This window comes from Falco peregrinus, chromosome 13 (genome assembly GCF_023634155.1).
Source record: "Falco peregrinus isolate bFalPer1 chromosome 13, bFalPer1.pri, whole genome shotgun sequence".
Taxonomy (NCBI): Eukaryota; Metazoa; Chordata; class Aves; order Falconiformes; family Falconidae; genus Falco; species Falco peregrinus.
In genome coordinates this window covers 1,551,956-1,575,109 of record NC_073733.1, presented here as the reverse complement: position 1 = coordinate 1,575,109, position 23,154 = coordinate 1,551,956, and the positions used below count along the sequence as shown (strand labels likewise).

Sequence of the window (23,154 nt, the reverse complement as noted above, 5' to 3'; positions counted from 1 at the left end):
CAATGCAACCCATTCTGTAACTCTAAGTTCACCCCCTCCCTTGTCCTCTCCCAGCAAATTATTGCAGTTAATCGACACCAGTTATTAGTGTCCAACTCCAGCACCATTCCCAGGGAGCTCCCTCCCAGCCACAGAGCGGACACACCTGGGGCACAAACATATCGCCCAGGCTGGCTCAGGGAACTGGAAGTGCCGGTACGTCGGTACACCTACTTTGCTGTCCAGACGCTGCAGGTAGGAACAGATGTACTCTATGCTTGCTCCAAATGGGTGCACATGAAGAAATGTTGAAATTATTCCTGGGGAAAGGAACACATCAAACATTATTTCACGAGACGAACCAGCTGAGAACACCAGCTCTCTGCTACAGCTGGCTCAGCACAGAGGGACCTAATTGAGCATTTTTGGTTGTAAGTACAGTGAGGTTTGGCTCGTAGTCTGTAAAGGAAACAACAGGTAACCAACACAGCTGGTTAGTGCTTAAAACAGACCTCACCACTCTCACTCCTCACCGAGTACTGGTAACACGCCCAGTGATGAACCACACAGATTACCATACCTGTAGGGAAGCAAGGCCCAAGGAGAGGGAAAGCAGAGCTCTCCTCCAGCTATACTATCAAAGGTCAAGGAGCAGGAACTGACAGAAGGCAAATGGGGAAAGCAGCAGTGGCACGTGTGTCCCACCCCAGCAGTTTTGCAGCACTCAGCTAAACAGAGCAAACCACATTTGCACCCTGTCATGAAGAGGGTCCTTTCCAGCTCATGGCCAGCACTGCATATCAAAAAGGCTGACTTGCATTTCTGACCATCACCTGCAGAAAAAGGTGTTCCCCAAAGTCTCCTCCTTCCCAATGCAGAAACCAGCCCATGACCTGGCACAAACAGATCCACCTGCATAACAATAAATGATTTATTGTTATTCTCAAATCAGATGTAGAGGGATGGCTAAGGAGAACTTGGCTGAGTGACAATGAACTAAAGAAAATGCCTTGTCCCACCCAGCAAGGCAAGGACTTCTGTTTCTCCTTTGCAATGCTCCAGAAAATCCTCAACTACCCAGTGCTTTGGGCCAAAAAGTTGTAGCATGCCACATTAGGTTATTTTTCAATATTACTAGGAATAGGCAAGGGGAGAGGAAATAAAAAGGGTAGCAGACACACCTGTGCTGTAAATCAGAGGTCACCAATCCCTTTGTGAGCACCACTTGAAAATGCTGGCAATACTTCTCATTCCGTTGAGCCTGGACTTCTCTCCCTGCCACCTTTCTCCAACCCCTCATTCCTCTCTGGCTATATCTTCTAACACTAGTTGAGCTTATCTGCTGGGGATCCGCAGCACACCACGCCTGACCTAACGGTGTGCCTTACTGCTGTGTGGGTCCACAAGTGCCATCCACACTGTAAGGTGCTGCAGCACTCGAGGTGATTAAAGTCTTTGAGCCTTTGACGCTGCTTAGGATCCTGTAAGGTCAATTAGGCTCTAACTGAATGAAGACAGACCCTCTAACTTACTACCTTCAGCGATGCCTCCCAGAACAGCAACTTGCACTCCAATACATGCTGACCTGGACTGTCACTACACACAAGCCCACTTCACACGTGTGTGGTTTTGACTGAAAGGGGTACAGCACAAGATTTCCACATGGGCAATACATTAGGTGAAATCCTGACCCCTGCACAGCTTGAGGCTTTCCTTGGTTCCAGGACTCCTGCCTCCATTGGCATGACCAAAGGAACAAGGGGTGTCCAGAGGGAGCTGTGAGGCCACCTTGAAGTAAGTCCCACTCAGTTCAGGTCTCCAGCATTGTCACCAAGCCCATCGAAAGAACTTACCAACTAACAGAACTTCTCGTTCAGATTTCACAGGACTATTGCTCAACGTCTTCTCAGCTGGACACTCCTTCTCCTGGCTGCACGCACAAACTCTGGATGTACTGCTCTCCTGCAAAAAAACCACAGGGCCTGTTCCACGCACCAACGGCACAGCAGGCACTCTTACACATCAAGCAGCAGCCCAGTCAGACTTGACAGAGTCTGTATCTTTGTTTTCCCATTTCTGTGAGTCACTGCATTCATCGCATTGCTGTATCTACTGTTTATTTTGCAAAATGCTTCCAACAAGGCACAGCTGTGTTCATGCTGCTGTGACTGAATTATCAAGTTATATTAAAAGCCCACAAAGTTAAGTAAGATGCAACAAAGATGCTGATAAACACACTTTATCAGCCCTGTTTGCTGGTATGACGTCTGCTCTAGAAGGGCTTTATTATAAATAATAAAAGAAAACACAGACTAGAAAGCAAGCCTTACAGTGACTAATTCAGATGCAGATGCTTATTTTTCAGATGCCTAAACGGAGGCAATATGATCAACTAAGTGGCCAACGGCTGCAAAGAGTTTAGGATCAGAATGTCCTTGACCAGAGTTTGTGGTACTGAATTAAAACAAAATTTTGCATAATTTATTATCCCAAGAAAAAACACAAGACTGGCAGTGATGTAAAGACTTGGTGGGTGCACTAAAAGCAGTACTTTCTTTTATTCCCGAGTTTTATGCAAAATCCCTGTGGTCTGAGAGCTACAGACAGTTATAATTGGAAATAGCCTCCAGTCACCAGGACTGAACTTGGGCCAGTAACAGAGACAGAATTAAATGAGCCCTTTGGTTCACTTAGCTTCTTATGCCAGTGCAGTTCTCAACTACACAGGACTGAACCTCTGCAGTCCTGGCCTAAGCAGGCTATAATTTGCTTCTACAGGAGATAAAGGTCTGCACTGTGGAAATGGAACTAGCTTCAGGCTAGCACAGGGACCACAGTTCAGCCAGCAGCGTTATACTGGAAATGCACTGCCTACTTTCTCTTGGAAGTCCAACAGATACTTTTGAAGGCTAGTTGAAATAACAGTGCAACAAATTATCTTTCACACCAACACCTACTGTTCTTCCAGCCACATGTTGCTAGCAATGGATAACTTGATGATTTTAATTTGTACATAAGGACAGCCTGTATGTAGCATGCTTAGAGACTTCACAACAAACCAAACTTTAAGAGATTGCTCATTTTACAATGAGGTGTCATTACTTCCCCCAGTAAGAATTCTGAGTGAAGCAGCAGAAAATAACCACTTACATTCCCTTGACCATCAATTGCATCTCTCTCCTTGTCCTCTTCATCTGCTATGCTTTGCTATATATAGGTAAAGAAAAGGAAAGATTACTGATGATAGTCTGCTATTTCTGTTCCTTGATATCAGGCACTGAAGCTCCTGCGCTGAAGATTACTGGAATACAAAGCCAGTTTTAGTAACTAGAAAGACATTATCTTCCCTAGCTCGTGGCACAAAACGATGGGGCTACAGATTGAAAATCTGAGACCAGACCTAGCACTTGGCACTACGGTCCTCAGTGGGAAGCGCCACATAATGTTCCTTGTCTATCCCATATAATTGTGTCTGTGCTATAGAGAGGACCACGCAAGTTTAGATTCCTACACGTATCCACAATCAAGAGACACAGTGGATCACACCTGAGAAGAAACAGTATGCATTTCTGTTCAGAATAAATCCAGCAAGCATAAAAATATTACAGCACTGACAATAGTGTTTTATGGAGATCAAATCAAAACACCATCCCTAAAATGCAAGTCTAAAAATTAATGTTTGATAATTGAGACATTTTTTCTTATCATTTAAAGCTCAGGTTACAGAAAAGCACATTATAAGTACTGTATACTATAAATGAAAGTTAATCTTTTATTTATACAGTTGCTTACGTAGATTGTCTCACTGGTACATGAAGCAATCAGCAAGTTCATTACTGACACACATCCTCCAATTTGGCAGGTACTTTTTTCTAGCTTTCCAAAGACAACTGCTCCTAAGACAGTGTTAGGCATCTTCTACAAGAGTGCAGAAGGACAGAGGTCCATCACTGCGCTCGTGACGGACCACAAAATCTAAGGAGTACATTTACTACTGAGAATATGGAAGCACTGGGATGGCACGTACCTGCTCCTTCAGGCTTTCTAATAATGTTTCCATTTTTACTTTTTCTTCTCTCACTTTTTCTAACTCAGCTTCTCTCTTTTTGTATTCATCTTGCACTTTCAAAAGATGCTGGAACAGAAAAGATAAACTCAGTTCTTAACCACCTTTTACCTCCTACTATTTAAGGAATATAAAATAAATAAGGGCTTTTTCATGAAGACGGATCATATTCAGAACAATTAAAAGATTGTGCACAACAAGCAGAAATTGTTTCTACCATGTACCTTAGAAATGTCTTTGCCTGTAAGCATACAAAAAAAGCATGACTTCGCAAACATGGGGCAGTAATTCCATCATCAACAAACCTTCATTGTCCCTGAAATAACACGTGTTGTGCACTAGACTGTGGGCCTGACCCCTGTTAAAGCCAATTCCTCCTCTCCCCCACTCTGGTTCACACTATGGCCGTACCATCAGGACACAAGAAATAGCAGCACAGACACAAGTGACCTGGAGAAGTCACTTTAAAGTCCTCCTACATCTCCAGCCCCACATTAATACAGAGGTGTCTTGCAATTTAAGAAAATACTCTGAAACAGCTACTAGTAAGGAGATTTTCACTATTATTTGCACAAGTCCACACTGCAGAAAAATGTGATGACTGCTCCTTGCCCTGGGCATCAGCCCAGTGGGGCAAGGTGCTTGCGACAAACACCACAGCAAGCTGTGTGATCCCTTGAGTAGCAAAGCTCAGGAGAAAGGCTGGGCAGGGAATCACAACCCACACCTCAGAGGTGAGCAGAATGAAATTCTAAGGCCCAACCCCGTGCCTATCAACAAGAACCAAGCCGTGGTTGTGGATGTAACAGTCTGCTTTCAGAGCAAATTTGTACTCCTGAATGCGTCCACAGGGAAAGCAGATGAGTACAAAACCCTAACTGAACAAACCAACACAGGCAACAGAGGGAAAATATGATTCATCTCCCAGTAGAGGCAGAAGAAAACAGTGCTCAAACTGCTAACAGCACTGGGCCTCTCAGAAACAGGCAAGATCAAGTCACCAGGAAGAGAAAAGCTTAAACGCTAATATGGTAAAGGCACTAGCCTAGCAGCTTTCCTAAATCAAATGAAGATACATATATATCTATTTCAGTGAATGCTTTCTTCATGCTTAAAACATCCCCATTCAGTTGTTTACTTTTTTCCTCCCTCAACTAGAAAAAAAGAGAAGAAGAAAAAATATTCATGTTATTCCTTAATAGTTACAAACAAATAGCATCTTTTTTCACCAAGGCAGTTCCCTCCAGAGTATTCTCCCAGCACCATTCATCCTGGCAGCAGTGTAAATAGAAACTTGACCTGCCTGACACCTGCAAAACGGGAAATCTGTTGTCCTGCAATTCCTGCCATTTCCTCCTGCACTGAAGATGGAGACTACAGTAGGCTTTTCCTGCCAGCTCCAACATCACAAACACCGGTTCCATCAGATTCATCCAAAGGATAACCACAGCCTTCACAGCATTGCTGCAGGTTCTTATTTTAACAAGATGCTTACGTGAACTATTACATGCTCTATGTGCTTGGCTATCAGTTTGGCTTAATATCTCAAGGGCTACTGTTAAGGTTTACGAGGACCCAAGCCACTCAATATTCAGCACAGGGAAATCCCAAACAAGAAGATAAGCCCTACACATTTCCATGAGAATAAAAGCCCAGTGAAGTTCAGAAAAGGTGTCAAAGCAAGCCTGGCATTTCCCGCTTTCTTGCTTATGCTGGTAACCAGGATCTCACATGGTTATGGAGCTGGTAAGCACAGACACAGTATTTGGGGAGTCACAGTGTGGTCAAGCAAGGAGCACACAAGGAATCCATAAACTACAGATTAGTTCCATGTGACTTATGAGTTCATACACAATCACTGTTTTGAATGGTTGGTTGGCTGGCTTTTTTTTGGCAACACTGGAAGTGATAGAAAGTTGCACCCATTTGCACTGAAAACCAAAAAGCCTTTGTTTGTGTTTCTGCTCCACATCACAGCCCATCTGCCTTGGAAGCAAGGCCATAACTACATAAAAGTCTGGGCCCACCTTCTGCATCCCCTGCAGAGCCTGCTGGAGAAGCTTCATCTGCTGTTCCTTGGTTGTGTCTTCATCCCTGCTCGCTTTGCCTTGCTCCTGCTTTAGAAGTTCCACCTCATTCCGGTAGGCATCCAGTTGCCAGCGCAGACTGTCATTTTCTTCTTTCAGTGCTTCCACCTGTGATACCAGCGCTGAAGAAGAAGGCAGGTAGGGATCAAAAGTCAAAGAACTGCGGGAAAGAAGTCCTTGGGTGCTCTCCCTCAGCACCCAGTTACAAATCCAGAGTACCAAAATGAATTTCTCCCGACGACCGTTTGCAGTATCTGTTTAGAAAACAAGCTCCTCTGGACAAACAGCAACACTCAGTAGCGAATGCAGTTAAGTTGGAAGGAAAAAAAAAAGCCGCAAAAGAACATATTGGGGTGAAATGACCATGCTGGCAAGGAAGCAGGTTTCCTAACCAGCAAAGCTGAAAGACTCTGGGACAGGCTCCACTGGCACATTCATCTAGAAGAATGTCTCCATCAGGTCATGGGTTGAAACACCTGCATCAGTCTGGTGTCTATACACGGCTTGATGAATCCAGGAATGAGATTATCTAACACAACAGCTTCAAAGAGAGCTTCAGCAGGTTTCAAAACATACCCATGATGTGGAGCGCATAGCTTAACATCCCATAGCCTTGCTTGCTGTTAACCTTTGGTACTTGGGCCATGGCCAAAGCATGTGAAAGTTATGTTTGCCTGGGAATGGCACACTGTACTTGGAAGACAGGGAAGACAGACAAGACACGCTGCATGGGAAGAAGGTGGGGTTTGGGTGGGTTTTATCTAATCATCCCTGCTCATTCTCCCAGCCAGTGAGTATGTGTTGGATCCCACTCTGCACAGCTACACGTTTCACAAAGAAAGAACAGTTAGCAATATTCAGCAGATGAAAAACTGCTTTCCTCATACCAGAAAAACAAGGTGGGAATGAATTAACTCCTTAGAATGGATCTGGACAAAAAAAAAAGACAGATTCCAGGGTGAACCCCTGCTCCTTATGAATGCAAAGAATGGAAATTTTGCCTGGTCATTTGGTCATTGCGTCTGCTCTTTGCTGCCATTCATCGTCTGGCCGCAAAGAGCAGGGTCAGGCAAGACTCTCTAAGCTTCTACTACAGCTGAAAGAGATGCACATGCAAACATGCTTGTACACTGCACTGGCAAGTTTAGGAACAGTGAGGGGGATGTGGGACCACCATCAGGCAAGAAAAGCCTTCCAATGACAGCTGATAAACAGCCCATGGCAGTGGGAAATGTACCTGAACATCACTGACACTCACACAGTTAACAAGATCTGTGCCTGTTTGCCAGTGAAATGCTCAGAGCACCACTGAAACCCAGCACTTTTCAGGTGGGGACCTGCTGCTGTGTAAATGTCTGCCCAGCACTGGGGACACATCAGCGGTACACTGAAATGGGACACCTCAGGTCAACAGTGGTGTAGCTGCAAAAGCAGGGCACTCTGCACAGAGCAGCTGTGCAGATGAGCTCAGCTGAGCACCACTGCGCCTGTGCCGTTACCTGCACACGTGGCAGGGAGCTTACAGCTCCTCCACGTGCACCTCCATGAACGCCATGTGTCTCGCTAGGGACTAGCTTTACACACAGCTTTAGGTTACCCTCACCATCGCAGGGAGGAGTGACAAACACTGGCTACAGAACCAGACACCGAGAGGAAAACAACTCCAGGTAACCGCAGTTGATTTTGCTCTGCCTGTGACAATGCTGGGGTACAAAACAGTCAGAATGAGGCTTCTGAAAGAAACCACTGAAGAGACAAGTACTTTGTTTATGAGCTGTAAAAAGTGATTTTACCTGATTCTTCTGTTTCTTTCATCTCTGATGGATCTTCTATTTCTTCGTCAGACATTTCCATTTCTTCCTCTCTTCGAATACCCATTAGTTCATCATTATGAATGTTACGAATTTCCTAAGGTTCAGAAAGTAGAGTGTTTTTTTAAAATACAGATTACAAGGAACAGATTGGTTGGGTAAAAAGATGCCGAAATCTAAGTCTGCAAAACACGACTCCATGATACAAGGAAGGGGAAACAATTAAAAAAAAAAAAATTAGCACAGACTTAGATCAAAGACAATATCCAGCATGAGTCAATCTGTCAGTGCTACTGGTTTTACTGACTCTTCCATCTCCCTTTTACTCTTTCCCCCAGGGCAGGCACCCAGCCTTGTCCACAGTGTAGCTTCTCGGTGAACCCTCTCCCCACATCTGCCCTGCCTGACATCCACGTGCCTGTCCTACATTCAGCTGCTGAACCTGGTAAGCTCCACTGGACCACTACCTCATGTCTCCTTGCTCCTTGCATCTAGATCAGTAACCCACTGCCACCACAAACTGCTGTCAGTGCCACCCCCAGCTCCACACACCCAAGGGCGGTACCACTCTTACCCTTCCCTGATGCCATTCTGCCCTGCCTCTTCCCTGCTGGGCTCCTACCCCACACTCTCCAGCTCAGCGCCCGCGATGCGTGCACCCACCGAGTGGGTTCAGCCATCGCAGACACGTATGCCTGACTGAAGTCAGCCCAGCTGTGTGAGCTGTGAGAAATTGTGCTAAGCCGTGCCTTCTCAGGAGCTAACAGTGCCAGCCTGAGCTGGGACTAGACCAAACTAGAACGGCTACAGCTGCACCCCTGCGCTTACACCAAGGGGGTGTTTGACTACGAGTCCATCACTTCGACACTACAAATACCTGTAACCCCCCCCAAGCCCACTGAGCTCTCCTGAATGGCAGAGGCTGCACAGCTGTGATGCCTCTCAGGGTGACCCATCAAGGCTGAGGGACCCTTTACCCAGCATCTAATATCTATAACAAGTTAAATGACATTTTACATTATGTCTAAAAGTATACTATAAGCTAGCAACACTTTTAATGTATATCTACATATCCAGCTATAGCTGAATTATGAGGTGTGTAGTAAGTAGTAGAGCGTTTGACTGCCGTCTAACCGCTGTCAAACTGCCACTGTCAAACTGCTGTTTAATTACAATTCAATTATTGCTTAATTGCCATTTGGTTACCATTTAATTATTCAATCATCGATTAATTATCATTTGATCATCATTTAATCATCAATAAAACCCTTTTAGTTAACCTCACAACAATGACTTCTCTTAATAATTCACCTGCGACAGCACCTGCACCGGTGATGTCCCCTCCCGACCCACGTAGCTGCTAGGTGACACGTCTCCCTGGCATTTCCTTCTCCTGCCACACAACATATCCTGCACCTTCCAAGCACTGGCCTACATGGCAGCTGGTACGACCCCACACACCTCTCTTGCCCCACTGCAGCATGACCATACCCATGACCCACCGTGCTGCCCAGTCCATTCCTCTCAGCTCCATGCCTCCTCCATGCAGCTGCACAGCTACAACAAAACCTACCAGACAGAGGTCATGCCAGTTAGAAGCAAAAATTGTGAGTACGCAGACAGAGGCCAAAGACAGCCCAGCCACCTCCCGATTCTTACAAATTCTGGTGCACTTTGAAGCTTCTCTCCCTCTGTGCCAACCACTGGCACTTAGCCTCCACCACAGGGACTCTCCCTCTGGCTGCTGGGTTCCTCTCCACTCTCGGCCAGAGCCTTGGCTCACATTAGGGATCAGAAAGGAACAGGGATGCTACCTCCTATGCTAGTCCCTGAGCTACCGCAGCTCCTGCCTGTGTGCGTTGTTCTGCTCCATTCACCTCGTCCAGGCAGAGCCAGCCAGCCTCCCCTGCTCCTCCAGACAAGATCCCCTGCCACAGCCAGCTCACACTGGGCAAAGGCAGAGCTCTGCACAGACACGTATCAGCCTGTTTGCAAGGCAAGGAAACACCTAGTGCAGCCTCTCCATCCTCTCTGCAGAGCAGGACAAGCAACATTCAGAAACCAACGGTCAGTTACTCGAGGAGATGGAGATGTCAAGAATACTTACTAGAGGCTAGCACAGGCAGCCAAGTGTCCCTACCCGCTGTCAATTTACCACAACTTCACTTGGATTATACCACCCCAGAAACAACCATAGGATAAAAGATATAGAAGATTTACTTATGAAATAAAATTAATGTCCACCTCTTACTCTAATGGCCTGAAACTTTCAAAAACTCTGCTGGCCAGCACCAAGCACACATCCAACAATCCCCCAAACAGAGATAACAACCATTCTTTCAGCTTGGATGGACAGCTTGGGGACAGCGCCGTGGAACAGGCAAGAACAAGGCAGGTCCCACAGTGTGATGGGCAGCACTGGCTACACTTGCAAAGCAACTGCTGCCTGCCCTAAAATAATCCATAAAACAGCAGCTGGGTTGAAGATCAAAGGAAAATCTTCCCACTGTCTTTAACTGACCCAGTACAACAGCTGAAAGCCTAAAGCATCCTTGAAGCTGGAGAAGGCTGTGCAGAGCACAGCACCCAGCGGGGCCAGGCTTGGCCGGGCTGCACAGCAGCTATACCACAGTTCACCAGCACCCTGACTGCGCCCAAGGGGGAACCCTGGATGGGAGAGGAAAAAGCATCTGAGAAGCCAAATAGTGGAATGAGGCCCTTCCTAAGCTAGGAACATGCTGGCCGATAGCTACCGTATCACCAGGTCTCAAGCTTCCGTGGCTTCTTAAGGAGCTGCCTGCAGCTACAGGACATGCTGGCACTGCCTGGGAAAACCACCTTAAGTCATCACTGATAAAAATAAAACCCTGGCCTAACCTAACAACTCCCCAACACATCCCCATTCCCTGAGTTGCCCACCAGGCTTTCCTCCAATGCAGGGACCCACAGGATTAAATTCTGCCCAAAGCTGTACCAAGAAGATGCATCTTGTGGGTCCACCTTCATTTAAGAGAAGACCCTATGCTGGGGGAGACCATCAGGCTGAGCTGAGCAGCAAGTACTCCTGGAAGAGGCATCACCAATGGTCTCACAGCTTCTTCCCACCGGGAGAACTTACCTTGGAACAAAAGACAGCTCCAAATGGAGAGAGTGCTCCCACCCCAGTCACGGTAAGCAATCTCAATAAGCAGGATAGAGCACGAGCACTAGGGCTCTAAGCAGAGGTATGGTCTGAATCAGACTCCACCTGGTTTATCAGGTATAAAACAAAACTTTACCTACTACAAAAGGTTTGATTCAGTGGGATTTGGGAAGCCCCAGAAGTGCAGTTTCATGCAGAGATCACAGCCTGAAACTTCCCGCAAAGACAAAATCATTTAGAGTTTTCCAACATGGAGAATGATCACCTATACTTTATGAGAAGGCCACTGGCTGGGTATTATACAACCCTACAGATATTTTCAGGCTGCAGCTATATAGGAAGGCAGCCTGCATATACCCAACCGAGGGGTGATCACAGATCACCAGCCTGTCAGCTTTGCCCAGATTTACTTTTGATGTTAAATAATCTTAAAGGTGAAAGACAACTTCTGGCTTTGCTGGGATAGACTTGTTTTCCAAGTCTGTAATACGGAACTCAACACCTGAGAAAAAACACTGAACCACAGGAAGATTTACACTGATTAGACAGAATATTACACAGAAGCTTCACCTATGGGCAGACACACCACGTAGGAATTTTCCCAGTTACTGAGAGACTCCTGGTGCTGGCTACAACGGGGCTTCCCAGCTGAAGTGTGGGCATGGATGATGTCAAGGTGGCGAGTGGTGGTTGATCCTTTTCTTAGTCTCAGCAACGCTCTGCAGTAATGATCTGATTCTTTGCCCCTACTGCTCTTTTATCATATCGTGCATAATAACTAGTACTGTTTCCTTTTATCATAGTGCTTGCTGGTTTTCTTTTATTATAGTGTAATATAATAAACTGCATTTATTCTTGTATTTGATTAGGAATTCATTTTTGCTTAGCATCCAGTCAATCAGCAAGACAGCCAGGGCAAGGGGCACTGTTTTTTAAACTAAAAAAGGGCACATTTAGCCGAAACATAAAGAAGAAATTATTTATTATGAGAGTGGTGAGACACTGGAACAGGTTGACCAGAGAAGTTGTGGATGCCCCATCCCTGGAAGTGTTCAGGGTCAGGTCAGGTTGAGGTTGCTAAAAGCCCCATCCATCTAGTGAAAGATGTCCCTGCCCAGGTAAGGGGTGTTGGCCTAGATGGTCTTTGAAGGTCCTTCCCAACCCAAACCCTTCTGTGATTCTGTGGCTCTATGTATAAGCAGCCTGGAAGTCAAATCTCATAAGTAGACACATGAAAGTTCCTGACATATAACCTAGCAGAACCAAACAGAAAACTCTGTCTGCGAAGCAGAAACGTGATGAAGTTCAATGTTCTTTATTGCTATATCATGAAGGTAAAGAAAGCAAAGCTCATATAGCTCTTATACGTGACCTCTTTCTCTACAGAAAGAATGACACATGTACAATCTCTTTCCAGAAAATCAGTTTCTCCTGTCTATAAATCACGTTCTCATCTCAAATCTGTCATTTATGCCTTTGCAGGTGAGATCTATGGACAAGAGGTTTAATCAGCTACTTGATGTACTTTTTTGTTGGCTAACACTACACATGCATTGGAATATTAATGCATCATCATTTCAATAAAGATTAATGTTAACATACACTAGATAATGATAATGTACATCACCAACATTTTGCACTAACATACAAGCGTGCTGAATTAATTACTGTTTCACCAAAAGCAACCCAACCCTATAAGACCCCCTCCTACACGGAAGTATATGGTGATCTGCTTCTTTCATTTCCATGCACTGAATGAGACAACCCTATGTCTTTCACAGAATAATACGCCTCAGAATAAGATTTCTTTTTAGACACTTGTTATTACAGGCTCAGTTAAAAAAAGATGTTAGCCTTAATCATATTAAAATACCAATCCAAAATAATGTTTTCAGAGGTGTTTTAAGCAAACCTCCTCTGCTTCACACTGGGACAAGACCAGGAGGATCCACGTAGGTCTCAGGAGACACAGTGCCTAGCACTGCAAGAGGAAATGGTGAAAACATAAAGACACCCCCAGAGCTATCATAAGTAATGCTCTGGGAGCTTGGTGTTCTTGCAGAGTCATGGCTACCTAAAGAAATCACTAGACACATCTAACATTTCATTATCCAATACAGATGTATTGGAAATTGAATAGTTTAAAATATTTCCATGCCATTTCGTCTTCCTGTTCTGAGCATTGTCAGAAAAGAAATGATGATGGAAGTCATTTCTTCCAGATGCATGAGGATACCCCACATGGCACTGATATACTGCACAGGCAACTTCAGTCTAACCTATCCCTCAAATCCCCAGTAGAAATCTGTGTACATGCCTGATGGAATGGCATAATGTGGGGATTTGGGTAGAATATATGTGCTGTCTGCTCTGAGGCTCTACTTTTGAGGCAGACATCTGCTTACTGCAGAGGAGGGATCTGAGAAAGAGTAGCTGAGCAGGATTTCAGCATCACGTTGAAAGATTAACTGAACAAGATGCTGTGGTTGAAAGCTCATCTCGCTCTTCATTTGCTACTCTACAGCTTGCATGTCAGAATCCTTTTTCCTAGGAATAAACAAGCCCTTCAGAAAACACTTGCCTTTTACCACTGCTTTCACCTAGGTGGGTGTCATGAAGGATGTCCAGACTTTCAGCTCTAACCTACACAGACACCGGCACGCTCCTGCACAGTGGTTGTGTGCTAGAAGGACTGAGTGCAATCCACAACTGGAAGCCAAAAACTGGTCTTCCAGAGAATTACTGGGCAACATCAGGCAAACACTTCTTCAGTCAGTGCCTTCCCTTTCCCCATCTCAAGATGGTACATTCACTACTGGCTGCACAGGGCTCTGGAAAGCCACACAACGAGGTCCAACAGTCAGCAACCTTTGCTTTCCAAGTAAGGGTACTGAAACAAAGAAAAAAATCCAAAGCTATCAGGCAGAGTAGGGTTTCTCGCCCAAACATGACTAATTGACAGTGCATGCAGACAAGACCCTCTCAGCCGTTTACACATCTGTCACGGGAACCCTTAGACAACAGTGCCAAATGCCCAACTCCTTTCCAGTCCCTCAACCACAGCATCCAAATTGATAATTCCCAGCATGGCTTTGCTGAACACTGGCAACCCACTGGAAACCTTCTTAAGGTTATACTGAGATGGAAAAGCATCTGCTTTGCTTGATTTCTGACATACAAATGACAGGGTCAGCTCCAAACTGCTAGTGTTTCTGCAGTGAATAAAGAATATTTCCAAACGCAGCAGTGTCTCCCTGGATTAGGTTAAAAGGCAGGTATTTTTCACAGTGGTTCTTTTCTACACTTTAGATCTGGGTCCTACTACTTTGGGGAAGTCTTTATTGTCAGTGGTAAAAACTGATTCAAGCTCCAGCCTACTTTAAAAGCTCAATTAGCAAGAAAAATACCATTTCTTGCTCTTCCCTTCAAGACTATTCATACCTCAGGGTGACAATACTTCTGTTACCATTTTGAGCACTAAAGTTCCCAGGGAAGGGACACAGAAGTGAGACTCCAGGGGAGACTAGCTCTGACTAGGAGACCCACCACGGGGCTCTTCTGCTACTCTTGGTAGCCCTCCACGTGGTCAGGAGCACAGCTATCTCCTCCCTTCTTCCTCAGGCCAGACAAACATGAAGATGGGCTGCGCTGCCAGATGCAGCCAAGCAGTGTGACATCCCTACTATGCAGGCAACAGAAGGCAGCATGCATTTCATCACAGATTCCAGTACAAACATCTCCCAAAAGCATCACTTTCCCAAGAGACAGCCTTTCTTTACCTTAGCTTTCTTTTTTCTGACATTGTGCCTGACTGCAATAAGATTTGATAAGATCAGATAAGGGACTGAGAACTATTCTTCCTCTCGAAGGAAGAGTGGTTTGAGTGACATGCCTTCTTCCATCAACCCCATCCTCTTCGCCATCTTTAAATCCTGGATTTTGCTAGTGTTGTTGCTGCGTGGGATACATACACAAATATGAGAACATCCTCCCTCAACTCCATCAATAAAAATGTGATAAAATAGATCTCTGATGATGCTTAGGGTTTGTTGGTTGGGTGTGGGGTTTTTTAACATCTTTTTAGAAATCCCTTGGCTTTAACATTAAAAACAGCAGAAAACAGAACAATAATTATTACTGTACACAACTTCAATCAGTATCCACAACTCAATGTATTGCTACTAGTAACACAAATACCAAGAAAATTTATTACCTGTAATACAAGAGACGCCTTCAGTAATTCCCATCTTACACTGTGAATTAAGGTGGTGTTATGCACGTGAGCATTGTGCAAACTTAACATCAATATCCTGACAAGAAAGAGACTGTGCTGGAGGATCTAACACAATAAAAAATTACCAACCTCTGCTTGTTTGCACCACACGCTGATGTTCTTACGCTGAGCTTTCGTGAAATGGTCCCAAGCCTTTTGTTTGGAGGCAGAATGGTACACGGCCACTATCTGCTCGACTGTAGTATCAAATCAGCAGTCAAATCAGGCCAGAATATCATCCAGAGAGGGCGAACAAGAGGAGTAAAGGAGTAAAAAAGTGGAATCAGGCAGGTGGTTTAGCTAACCTTTTCTTATAACACTGTACTGTGCTGAAGCTATGCTCAGGAAAGGGACTCTGTGGCTGGAAAGAAGAGAGTGGACCTCATCAGGCCAGTGTCAAAACGCTCACAGAGTAACGATCAACTGGGAAAACAGCATCTGCTCTTAAGTGGAAAAAATGCAGGCACATGTTGTGCTGAAAAAAAATATTCAAATAACTGCACAAGGCTGCCTAGGAGTGTAACAAGTACACCCAGGTAGCACTTGCTCTCTTAAGTGGGATGATTAAGTACAAATGTGAAAGCTGGCACTTTGGATGTTCTTCTGCCCAGCGGGTGCAGTCCCAAAACAGTGCCTCAGCCTGAGCATGGCCGCATCCTGCCTGCATGCACTACAGAAGAAGGATTCTGGCATCAGCTATCAACTTTTTTTGTTCCTGAGATTTATTCCTTCTATTTCTCTAGAAAATTTGCAGAGGTTTTTGGAAATACAAAGTGCCTCTCCTTGGATGAGAGCTAATCCTACAGCAGAAAGCACATCTACCTGTGTTTTTTTTTTAAAATGCTTGTGATGTTGTAGTAGGCATCATTCTTAGGAAACAAAATCAGCTTTCTGCTACTCAGATTAATCTAAGAGTGGCTGAGATCAACAGCTGTTTTACAGAGTGGAGTTGCATGCTACTGTCTATTACTACTTACTCTGCAGTGCTTACTGTATTTCGCTCTGGACCGTGTGCCCATATTTTTTACCATCAATTGAATTTAATAATAATAAAAAAATAATCAAGTATCAAACAAATAACAGCCAAAACTATTGAATATAAAACCAAAAGTTAAGAATGTTCACAACCTAGCCAAGGGGCTCAAGGAGACTTAGTGCAATTGTGGAAAAGATACCCTGAAAGGTACTCTAAAAAAAAAGTTAAAAATAATTCAGACTTACTACAGGATGTGTAAGAGGCAATGAGTGTTTGAGGAACTGTTGTAAGTCACATCCTAGAACTAATACAGCCCATGCCTCTTCCTTGATTTCATGGTTTAATAAAGTACTAGGATTTGAAAGACCCAGATTCAAAATGCTGTTCTGCAACAGGTTTTCATCTGTGACTGAGAACTGGGTGTTAGGAACACTGCTACATCCTACCTTTGGCGAGTAAATCCTGTACACTTCGCTGAGGCACCAGATTACCAGGAACTTACCTTGTCTGTACATAGAAGTGGAGCTGAAAAGATGACGGAACTACTAACAGACTATAATTAAAAGAGGGAAAAAAATTAAGAATTCGTATTCTCCTCCCCTCCACCCCATGCGAACTCTTACTCCAGTAAAAAGTACCACAAGAAACTTCTGCCAAGTTAATGATATATGCTTATAAATTAACTGTAGCTGCACAGAAGTGATTGCTACTTCTTTTCCTGGAGCCCTTTCAACAAGGCCTCTCCAGACTCTAGAAATTAAGTGTCTTCCCTACAACAACAGACAACCAACATTCAGCCCAGAAGCACTACTCACACTGAACCAGAATCCCTGAGAGAGCAAGTTTGAATTTCTCTTTAGCTTCTTCCATCTCTTTCTCATGAGCTGCTTTCTCATTCACCAGTCTGCGAATGTGGCTGTTGGCCGACTGGATCATGGAGTAGAAGTTGTTGGCGGTCCTCCTGTTCACTTCTCCACGCTCTATCCAGGTCAGCAAGGTCTGGATGGCTTCTGAGAACTTTGTGTCATCTGCAGCAAGAAAGGACACCTTTACACCAAGAAGTGCAGGGTCACTTGTGCAGCTTTCAGACCCCTTCCCTAGCACTGCTGAAGAGCTCTTTCAAGGTCAACTTACTTCAGGCAGCTAATCACAGTTCTTGAAAGCACAGCCTTATCTGAATACAAGGCTATACAAACGAAGGTAAGTCTAATGTCAAGCTGAGGTGCAACAAGAGGAGGACCAGCTGCTAGAAACCTGCTGGAAAACTTCGTATGCCTATTCAGATGCATTCCTTCATGAAACAAAATAGCCTACAGCTTCAAAAGAATGAGGCCATACAGGGGTCTTAGGCTTCAAAGGTGGTCTTAGGACTTAACACTAGCCCTTTTAACATGAACAAAAGTGGTTTGGAAGAAACTGTTGTACTCAAGTATGTTTTTACAAAAAACACGATTCTGAAAAAAAGAGATGGCTAGGAGAGCTGCTGTGCACAGGCTGCGCACTCAGTCTGAATGGGCTCTGCAAGGTCTGGATGGCACTGTCATTTCAGTTCAGCAAGACAACCACTGGAGAATCCAAATCTCTGTCCCTGCATCCACGCAGAAGAGTGGCTGTGACCTACAGAACAACTTACCTTTCAGTTTCTCAGCAATAATGCTGCACTCATGGTCGGAGTAATGGACGACAGGAGGTGGGGAGGGTGGGCGGAAGCGCTCCTCTTCCAGCCTCCTGCGATGGCGCTCCTCTCTTGCCAGCATCCGCTGCTTACATTCCCACTCATACAGATCATCCCGAGCCTGAGCAAAATCTACATGCAGGCGCCCAGTATCCTTCTTGTCAGTGCTGGAGCCCAGCCTGATGCGATAGCCTGGCAGTGATGACAACAGTGTTCAGACAAGACAGGTGACTCACCCTGGGCTCCAGCCACCCACCAGTGCCCATCTCATTCCTACAGAGCCAGAAAGCTCCTAATCAGAAGAGTTTCACGCACAGAGAGTGATGCTGGAAAAGGAGACATTGTTAGGGGGTCTGCTGCTATCTGCCTGTGTTTTGCACATGCTAGGCAAGATCTTACATGTATTGTTCCTCTTCTAAACACTAGCAGGTACTGGGTCTCAAGTAGCAACTGTTTAACTTCACATAACCTCTCAGGCTGTGGGACTATGCCCAGCTGTTTACATGGGGAAGGCAGAACTGCTTTAGGTTCTTCCACATTTTCAAACTCCAGAAGCTGGGGATAGGAAGAGGGGCATGAGACATGAGGTGCAGCAAAGACGGCAGCAGGTAGATGGTTGTAATCTTCGGAAAGCCCCCATCATCCAGTGGGAGCAGGAATAAGGTTGGCAAATGTGCCTGTCCAATGTACGGAAACTCTTCTCACCAACATGGTTTGCAGGACTCCTTTCCTGGAGTTTCACAACAAACATGCTAGAAGGTTCTCCTTTATGATTAAGAAAAGCACAGGTGGGATATATGGAAGAAAATATGAACTACAGAGAGACTTGGTACAAAGAACAAACCCAGAAGCAATGCCTGCATGTGGAAAACACTAACGCCTGTGCGTATGACCATGGCTTTGAGCAGGAGAAGCTATAAGCAGAGAACACCTGCAGCTAAAGAGGCTGTACTGGCTATGTAGAAGCGGCAACCACAGAGACATACAACTAATGGGGCACTGCAAGTCTAACTGACTTCCACAGTCTCTGGAATGAAACACAATGTTTACAGTCAGTCAAAACAGACTACAGAAAAGTTTCCACTATTTTAAACAGCAATCTTATCTTATCTTGACAATCTCATCTCTGGGGAAAGAGTACAAGCTTTGGAGGCAGTACCCTGGTTTATTAATATACTGAAAGAACACATTTGGAAGGGATTCTAGCATGGAAATAGGAAGTACGACTGTATTTTTCTAGAATGGTAGAGTGAGGTGGAAAGCCCAGGCTGCTCAGGGCAGATGTAACCAGCAGAGCAAATGTGGGCTTGGCTGGAAACGCACAGTCTGCCAGCTACACAGTCTGTGAACACCATCTATGTGGTCTCTCACCTCCATGAAACAAACCTCTTAAAACCCTACAGATGCAGAGCAGGGGCTCCCTAGGCAAAAGAAGCCCAGGTGTCTCAGCTCTGATGACTAAAAGAGAGAGAAAAAAGTACTGATAGAAGTCAAGCAGACTATCCAATTAACAAGCAATTGAGAGCAACTGCAAATTTTGATAGGACTCTTAAGCACTATCTACATAATCTGCTGGACATTTATCCAGGTAAGATGAGGATGGACACTGACTGTACCTCATCCCAGTATTTTGTAGAGGTTTGCAGTACCCAAGGTCATAAAGCATTATTATATTTCCTATCAAGAGCAGTTCTCATGTATTCAAGCAGAAATGCAATAGCAGCAGAAAAAGAGGCAAACTGACACGTTACTCAAGTCTTCCAATTACAACAAAGCCTATTATTGCAACTACAAAGAAGTCACTACATCTCTGTCCCAGAATTTTAAGCTGCCACCTGAGACAGAAATTCACCTACCAGAAAGATAAAGTGCCTTGTCCACCATGAACTCCTCAGCAAAGCGGATATGACAGAAATTCTTCTTACTCTTCCGAATAGCTATGACTTCCCCGCACTGCTCAAACACCTCCATAATGATCTGCTCTGTTCCATTTTCCGGCAGTCCTCCAACAAACACTGTCTTACACCCTGGAGGCCTCTCTCTTGTTGCTGGAGGAGGAAGATCTGAAGAGAGCAAGAGAAGACAGATCAGGTTAGTTTTTGGTTTGTCACCACCATTCCTTTCATTTGCCCACCCCTCCTGAGATGACCACACCTTCTTGGCTTCCTTCAAACATATACCCAGCCACACCGCGTTCGACTTCACCAAGCAGCACATCTATAGCACTGCTGAGGTACTATACAAGAATAAGTATGTTTACCAGCCTGTTTCCAAACAAAAGGTCTCAAAGCCTGAAGCCCTCCAAACACTCTCCCTAGCACAAGCAAGCCCCTTGAGCTCCTGTTGTAGAACATGAGCAGCACCAGGACCTCAAAACTTTATCATGGGAGGTGCTACACAAGCACAGCTTAAAGGATTGTCCTAACATAAAGAATACATAGAAAACATATAGCGAGGATCCTAAAGGGTAAAAAACTATACAGCAGTCTGTAAAGGGTACAAAAATGTTACTGTTAAGGGAAGGTCATGAACCAAATTTAGACTAAAAGATATTACAGAAGGAAGAGATGAAGGAAATAGTATAGCACCAAGAGGTATAGAAAGAATTAACGTGGTTTTTTACCTGTATGGCTAAAATGAACCACAGAACACAAAAGCAGGCTGAAAGCTAAGCCTAGTTTGCCAGAAGCAGGTTGCCGAGTACACTCACTTCCCCACCTGGTAACCCTACAGCACACAAAAGAGACTGCATGAGACAGCTGTGATGTGGAGAAGTGTTTTTCCAGTACCAAACTCATTTCATGCCCAGGTGCCCACCTGGCAAGTGCAGTGAAACCCTCCCCAACTCAGCACATGAAGGCTGAGAAGGATTATGCACTTGTTACCTGGTGTCTTCTAACATTTGGAAAATCCTAAATTAATTTCAGTGCTGAGATCCATTGCTCCAGTTAAGTTCACAGAACTATACTACTTACACATCTATTTAACAAAACAGCTGTATTACATTCTTTTAATTCTTTGGCATATTTCCAGCAAAGTTCTTACAAAAGCAATTAGGAGGTTTATTTTCTTTTTGTTTGGAAATGGCTCCTTTTGGTTCCCACACCGAGCCTGACCACTGACTTGCTACAGCCTTATGAAACAACAGCCTTAACCTTTTCTGTAAACCCCAATTCTGCGCCAACAGTTGCTTTTAATGTCCTACTCTTACTTTACAAGAACAGAAGCTGCAAGGCAGTACCCAGCCAGGAGCTCATCCAGTCCAGTGCCAGCTCATAGCAAGGGCCTCCAGGAACGACTCACAAGCTCTGTGAGATGCTGAGGTTCCCCTCTCAGAGTAACACTGACCACAACTGCTAGGTTTTCCCCAAGAACCTGAAATCCAAGTTTAATTCTCTTTCCAGTACACCTTCATAATCTTATCAAATATTCCCTCTGTCTACTTTGCTATCAATATGAATTTTTCTTGGAAACTTCCTAATTTACCAGCCCTGATCACGCCTCAAGAGCCATCCCCGCAGTCTAACATTTATTTGTACTGAACAGTTTTGCACAGATCGTGTCTCAGATCATAGGTTAGGTCTGTCATAAGTACATAAAACACAAGATAACAGCTGTAACAGAAGGTGCTGAACCCACGCTATCTGCATTTTGCAAAAAACAGGTTTTTAAGTTGAAGGGTTGTCAAACACTGGAACAGGCTGCCCAGAGAAGTGGTGGAGTCACCACCCCTGGAGGGATTTGAAAGACTAGTAGATGTGGCACTTAGGGATGTGGTTTAGCGGTGGGCTTGGCAGCGCTGGGTTAACAGTTGGACTCGATCCTAAAGAGCTTTTCCAATCTAAACCATTCTATGATTCTTTAAGTCTTTAGCAAAATAATGGCAATAGGAGTTCTTGTAAAGTTTTCTGCTAGACTGGCTCAGAGGAAGAGAAATACCTCCCCTGGCAAATATCCCTGACACATATTTACCAGGAATTAACGTTTCAGACTACATCTGTTCACAAGGCCACACTAAAGGAGGGATTAAAACAGCAGGAGAACCAGAAGAGGACAAAAGTCCCAGGAAAACAGGACCAAGCACATTCCATGCAGTCAAGGACAGAAATGCATAGGCCTGGATGAAGTCGAAGAGCCAGTCTGTTACAAGAAGGGAAGGTTACAAGGAGGGACAGTTCTTCAAAGTAGATAAACCATTACTACAAGCAATCCACAGCACCAAGAAATGCTAGCAGCCCTGATGAATGAGAAACAGAGAGTATGGAGAGTTACAAACACAGGAGAAGGGGAGCGGAAGACATGCATGCAGGAGCACCCTGGTGCAAGTTCCGCCTACACAGCATATGCAGACCTCAGGCTGAAAAACTACCGTGTCGCTAGAAGAAATTGAAAACACATACCTCGAAAGCTGTGTCCAATTGTTTCTGTGTTTGTTATTTATCAGCATGGAGATGCACTCTTGTTACATGTTTGGAGGCCAGGAAAGGACTAACAGTGCATCTTCCTTCTAACACAGCATGCAGAATTCTTGAACTGGCTTGTCAATGAGTATTTAATTTTTTAAAAACGCAACAAAAAAACCCAACCCCAAAACTGTTTCCAGGACAAAAAGAAAAATGGAGAAGCAACTGCACTTGCTTCAGTTAGGAACCTAAACAAGAGTACTTAAACCTGCTGAAGCAGGACACATAACAAAATTGTTGGAAGAAAAATGGGCAACCTCCAAATGAAGTAGGCATGGCTATGTGCAGGAAGGACCAAAATTAGCCGTAGAGCTTTGTGGGTCAATTGTGAGACAGTGAAAAGAAGAATACCATAGATAAAATCAGAAATTACTTGGACCACAGTGCGCTTAAGGAGAGAATTTGGCTAAGACTAGAAATTTTTACATATTTTTAAGTATTATTTTAGAGTATTTTTAATGTTCTAAAACAGGGGTCCTCAAACTATGGCCCGCGGGCCGGATATGCACCCCCCCCCCCCCCCCCCCCCCGGTTCCTCAATCTGGCCCCCGGTATTTACAGAACCCCCCGCCCTCCCTTGCCCCCCCCAAGCAAGGGGCTGGGGGGGGGGGGGGGGAACCAAGCAGCTGCAGATGACTGCCCACCCCTTCATCCGCGTGCCGGCCCCCTGGTTAAAAAGTTT

The 23,154-nt window shown here is 44.8% G+C and overlaps 1 protein-coding gene across 4 annotated transcripts in view; it reads right to left on the bottom strand.

The window, feature by feature from the left end:
* Positions 1 to 23,154, bottom strand: part of ENOX2 (ecto-NOX disulfide-thiol exchanger 2) — a 50,116-nt gene that overhangs the window by 4,370 nt on the left and 22,592 nt on the right. For all 4 annotated transcript variants that reach the window (XM_055817856.1, XM_013297491.3, XM_013297485.3 and 1 more), the window contains 10 exons: positions 19,866 to 20,072; positions 17,968 to 18,201; positions 17,150 to 17,362; positions 15,449 to 15,555; positions 7,926 to 8,040; positions 6,073 to 6,254; positions 4,007 to 4,114; positions 3,130 to 3,186; positions 1,833 to 1,941; positions 214 to 299 (listed from right to left, as the gene is read on the bottom strand). In XM_055817856.1, the coding sequence (XP_055673831.1) occupies positions 214 to 299; positions 1,833 to 1,941; positions 3,130 to 3,186; positions 4,007 to 4,114; positions 6,073 to 6,254; positions 7,926 to 8,040; positions 15,449 to 15,555; positions 17,150 to 17,362; positions 17,968 to 18,201; positions 19,866 to 20,072 (1,418 nt within the window). The remainder of the gene's footprint in view (positions 1 to 213; positions 300 to 1,832; positions 1,942 to 3,129; positions 3,187 to 4,006; positions 4,115 to 6,072; positions 6,255 to 7,925; positions 8,041 to 15,448; positions 15,556 to 17,149; positions 17,363 to 17,967; positions 18,202 to 19,865; positions 20,073 to 23,154) is intronic.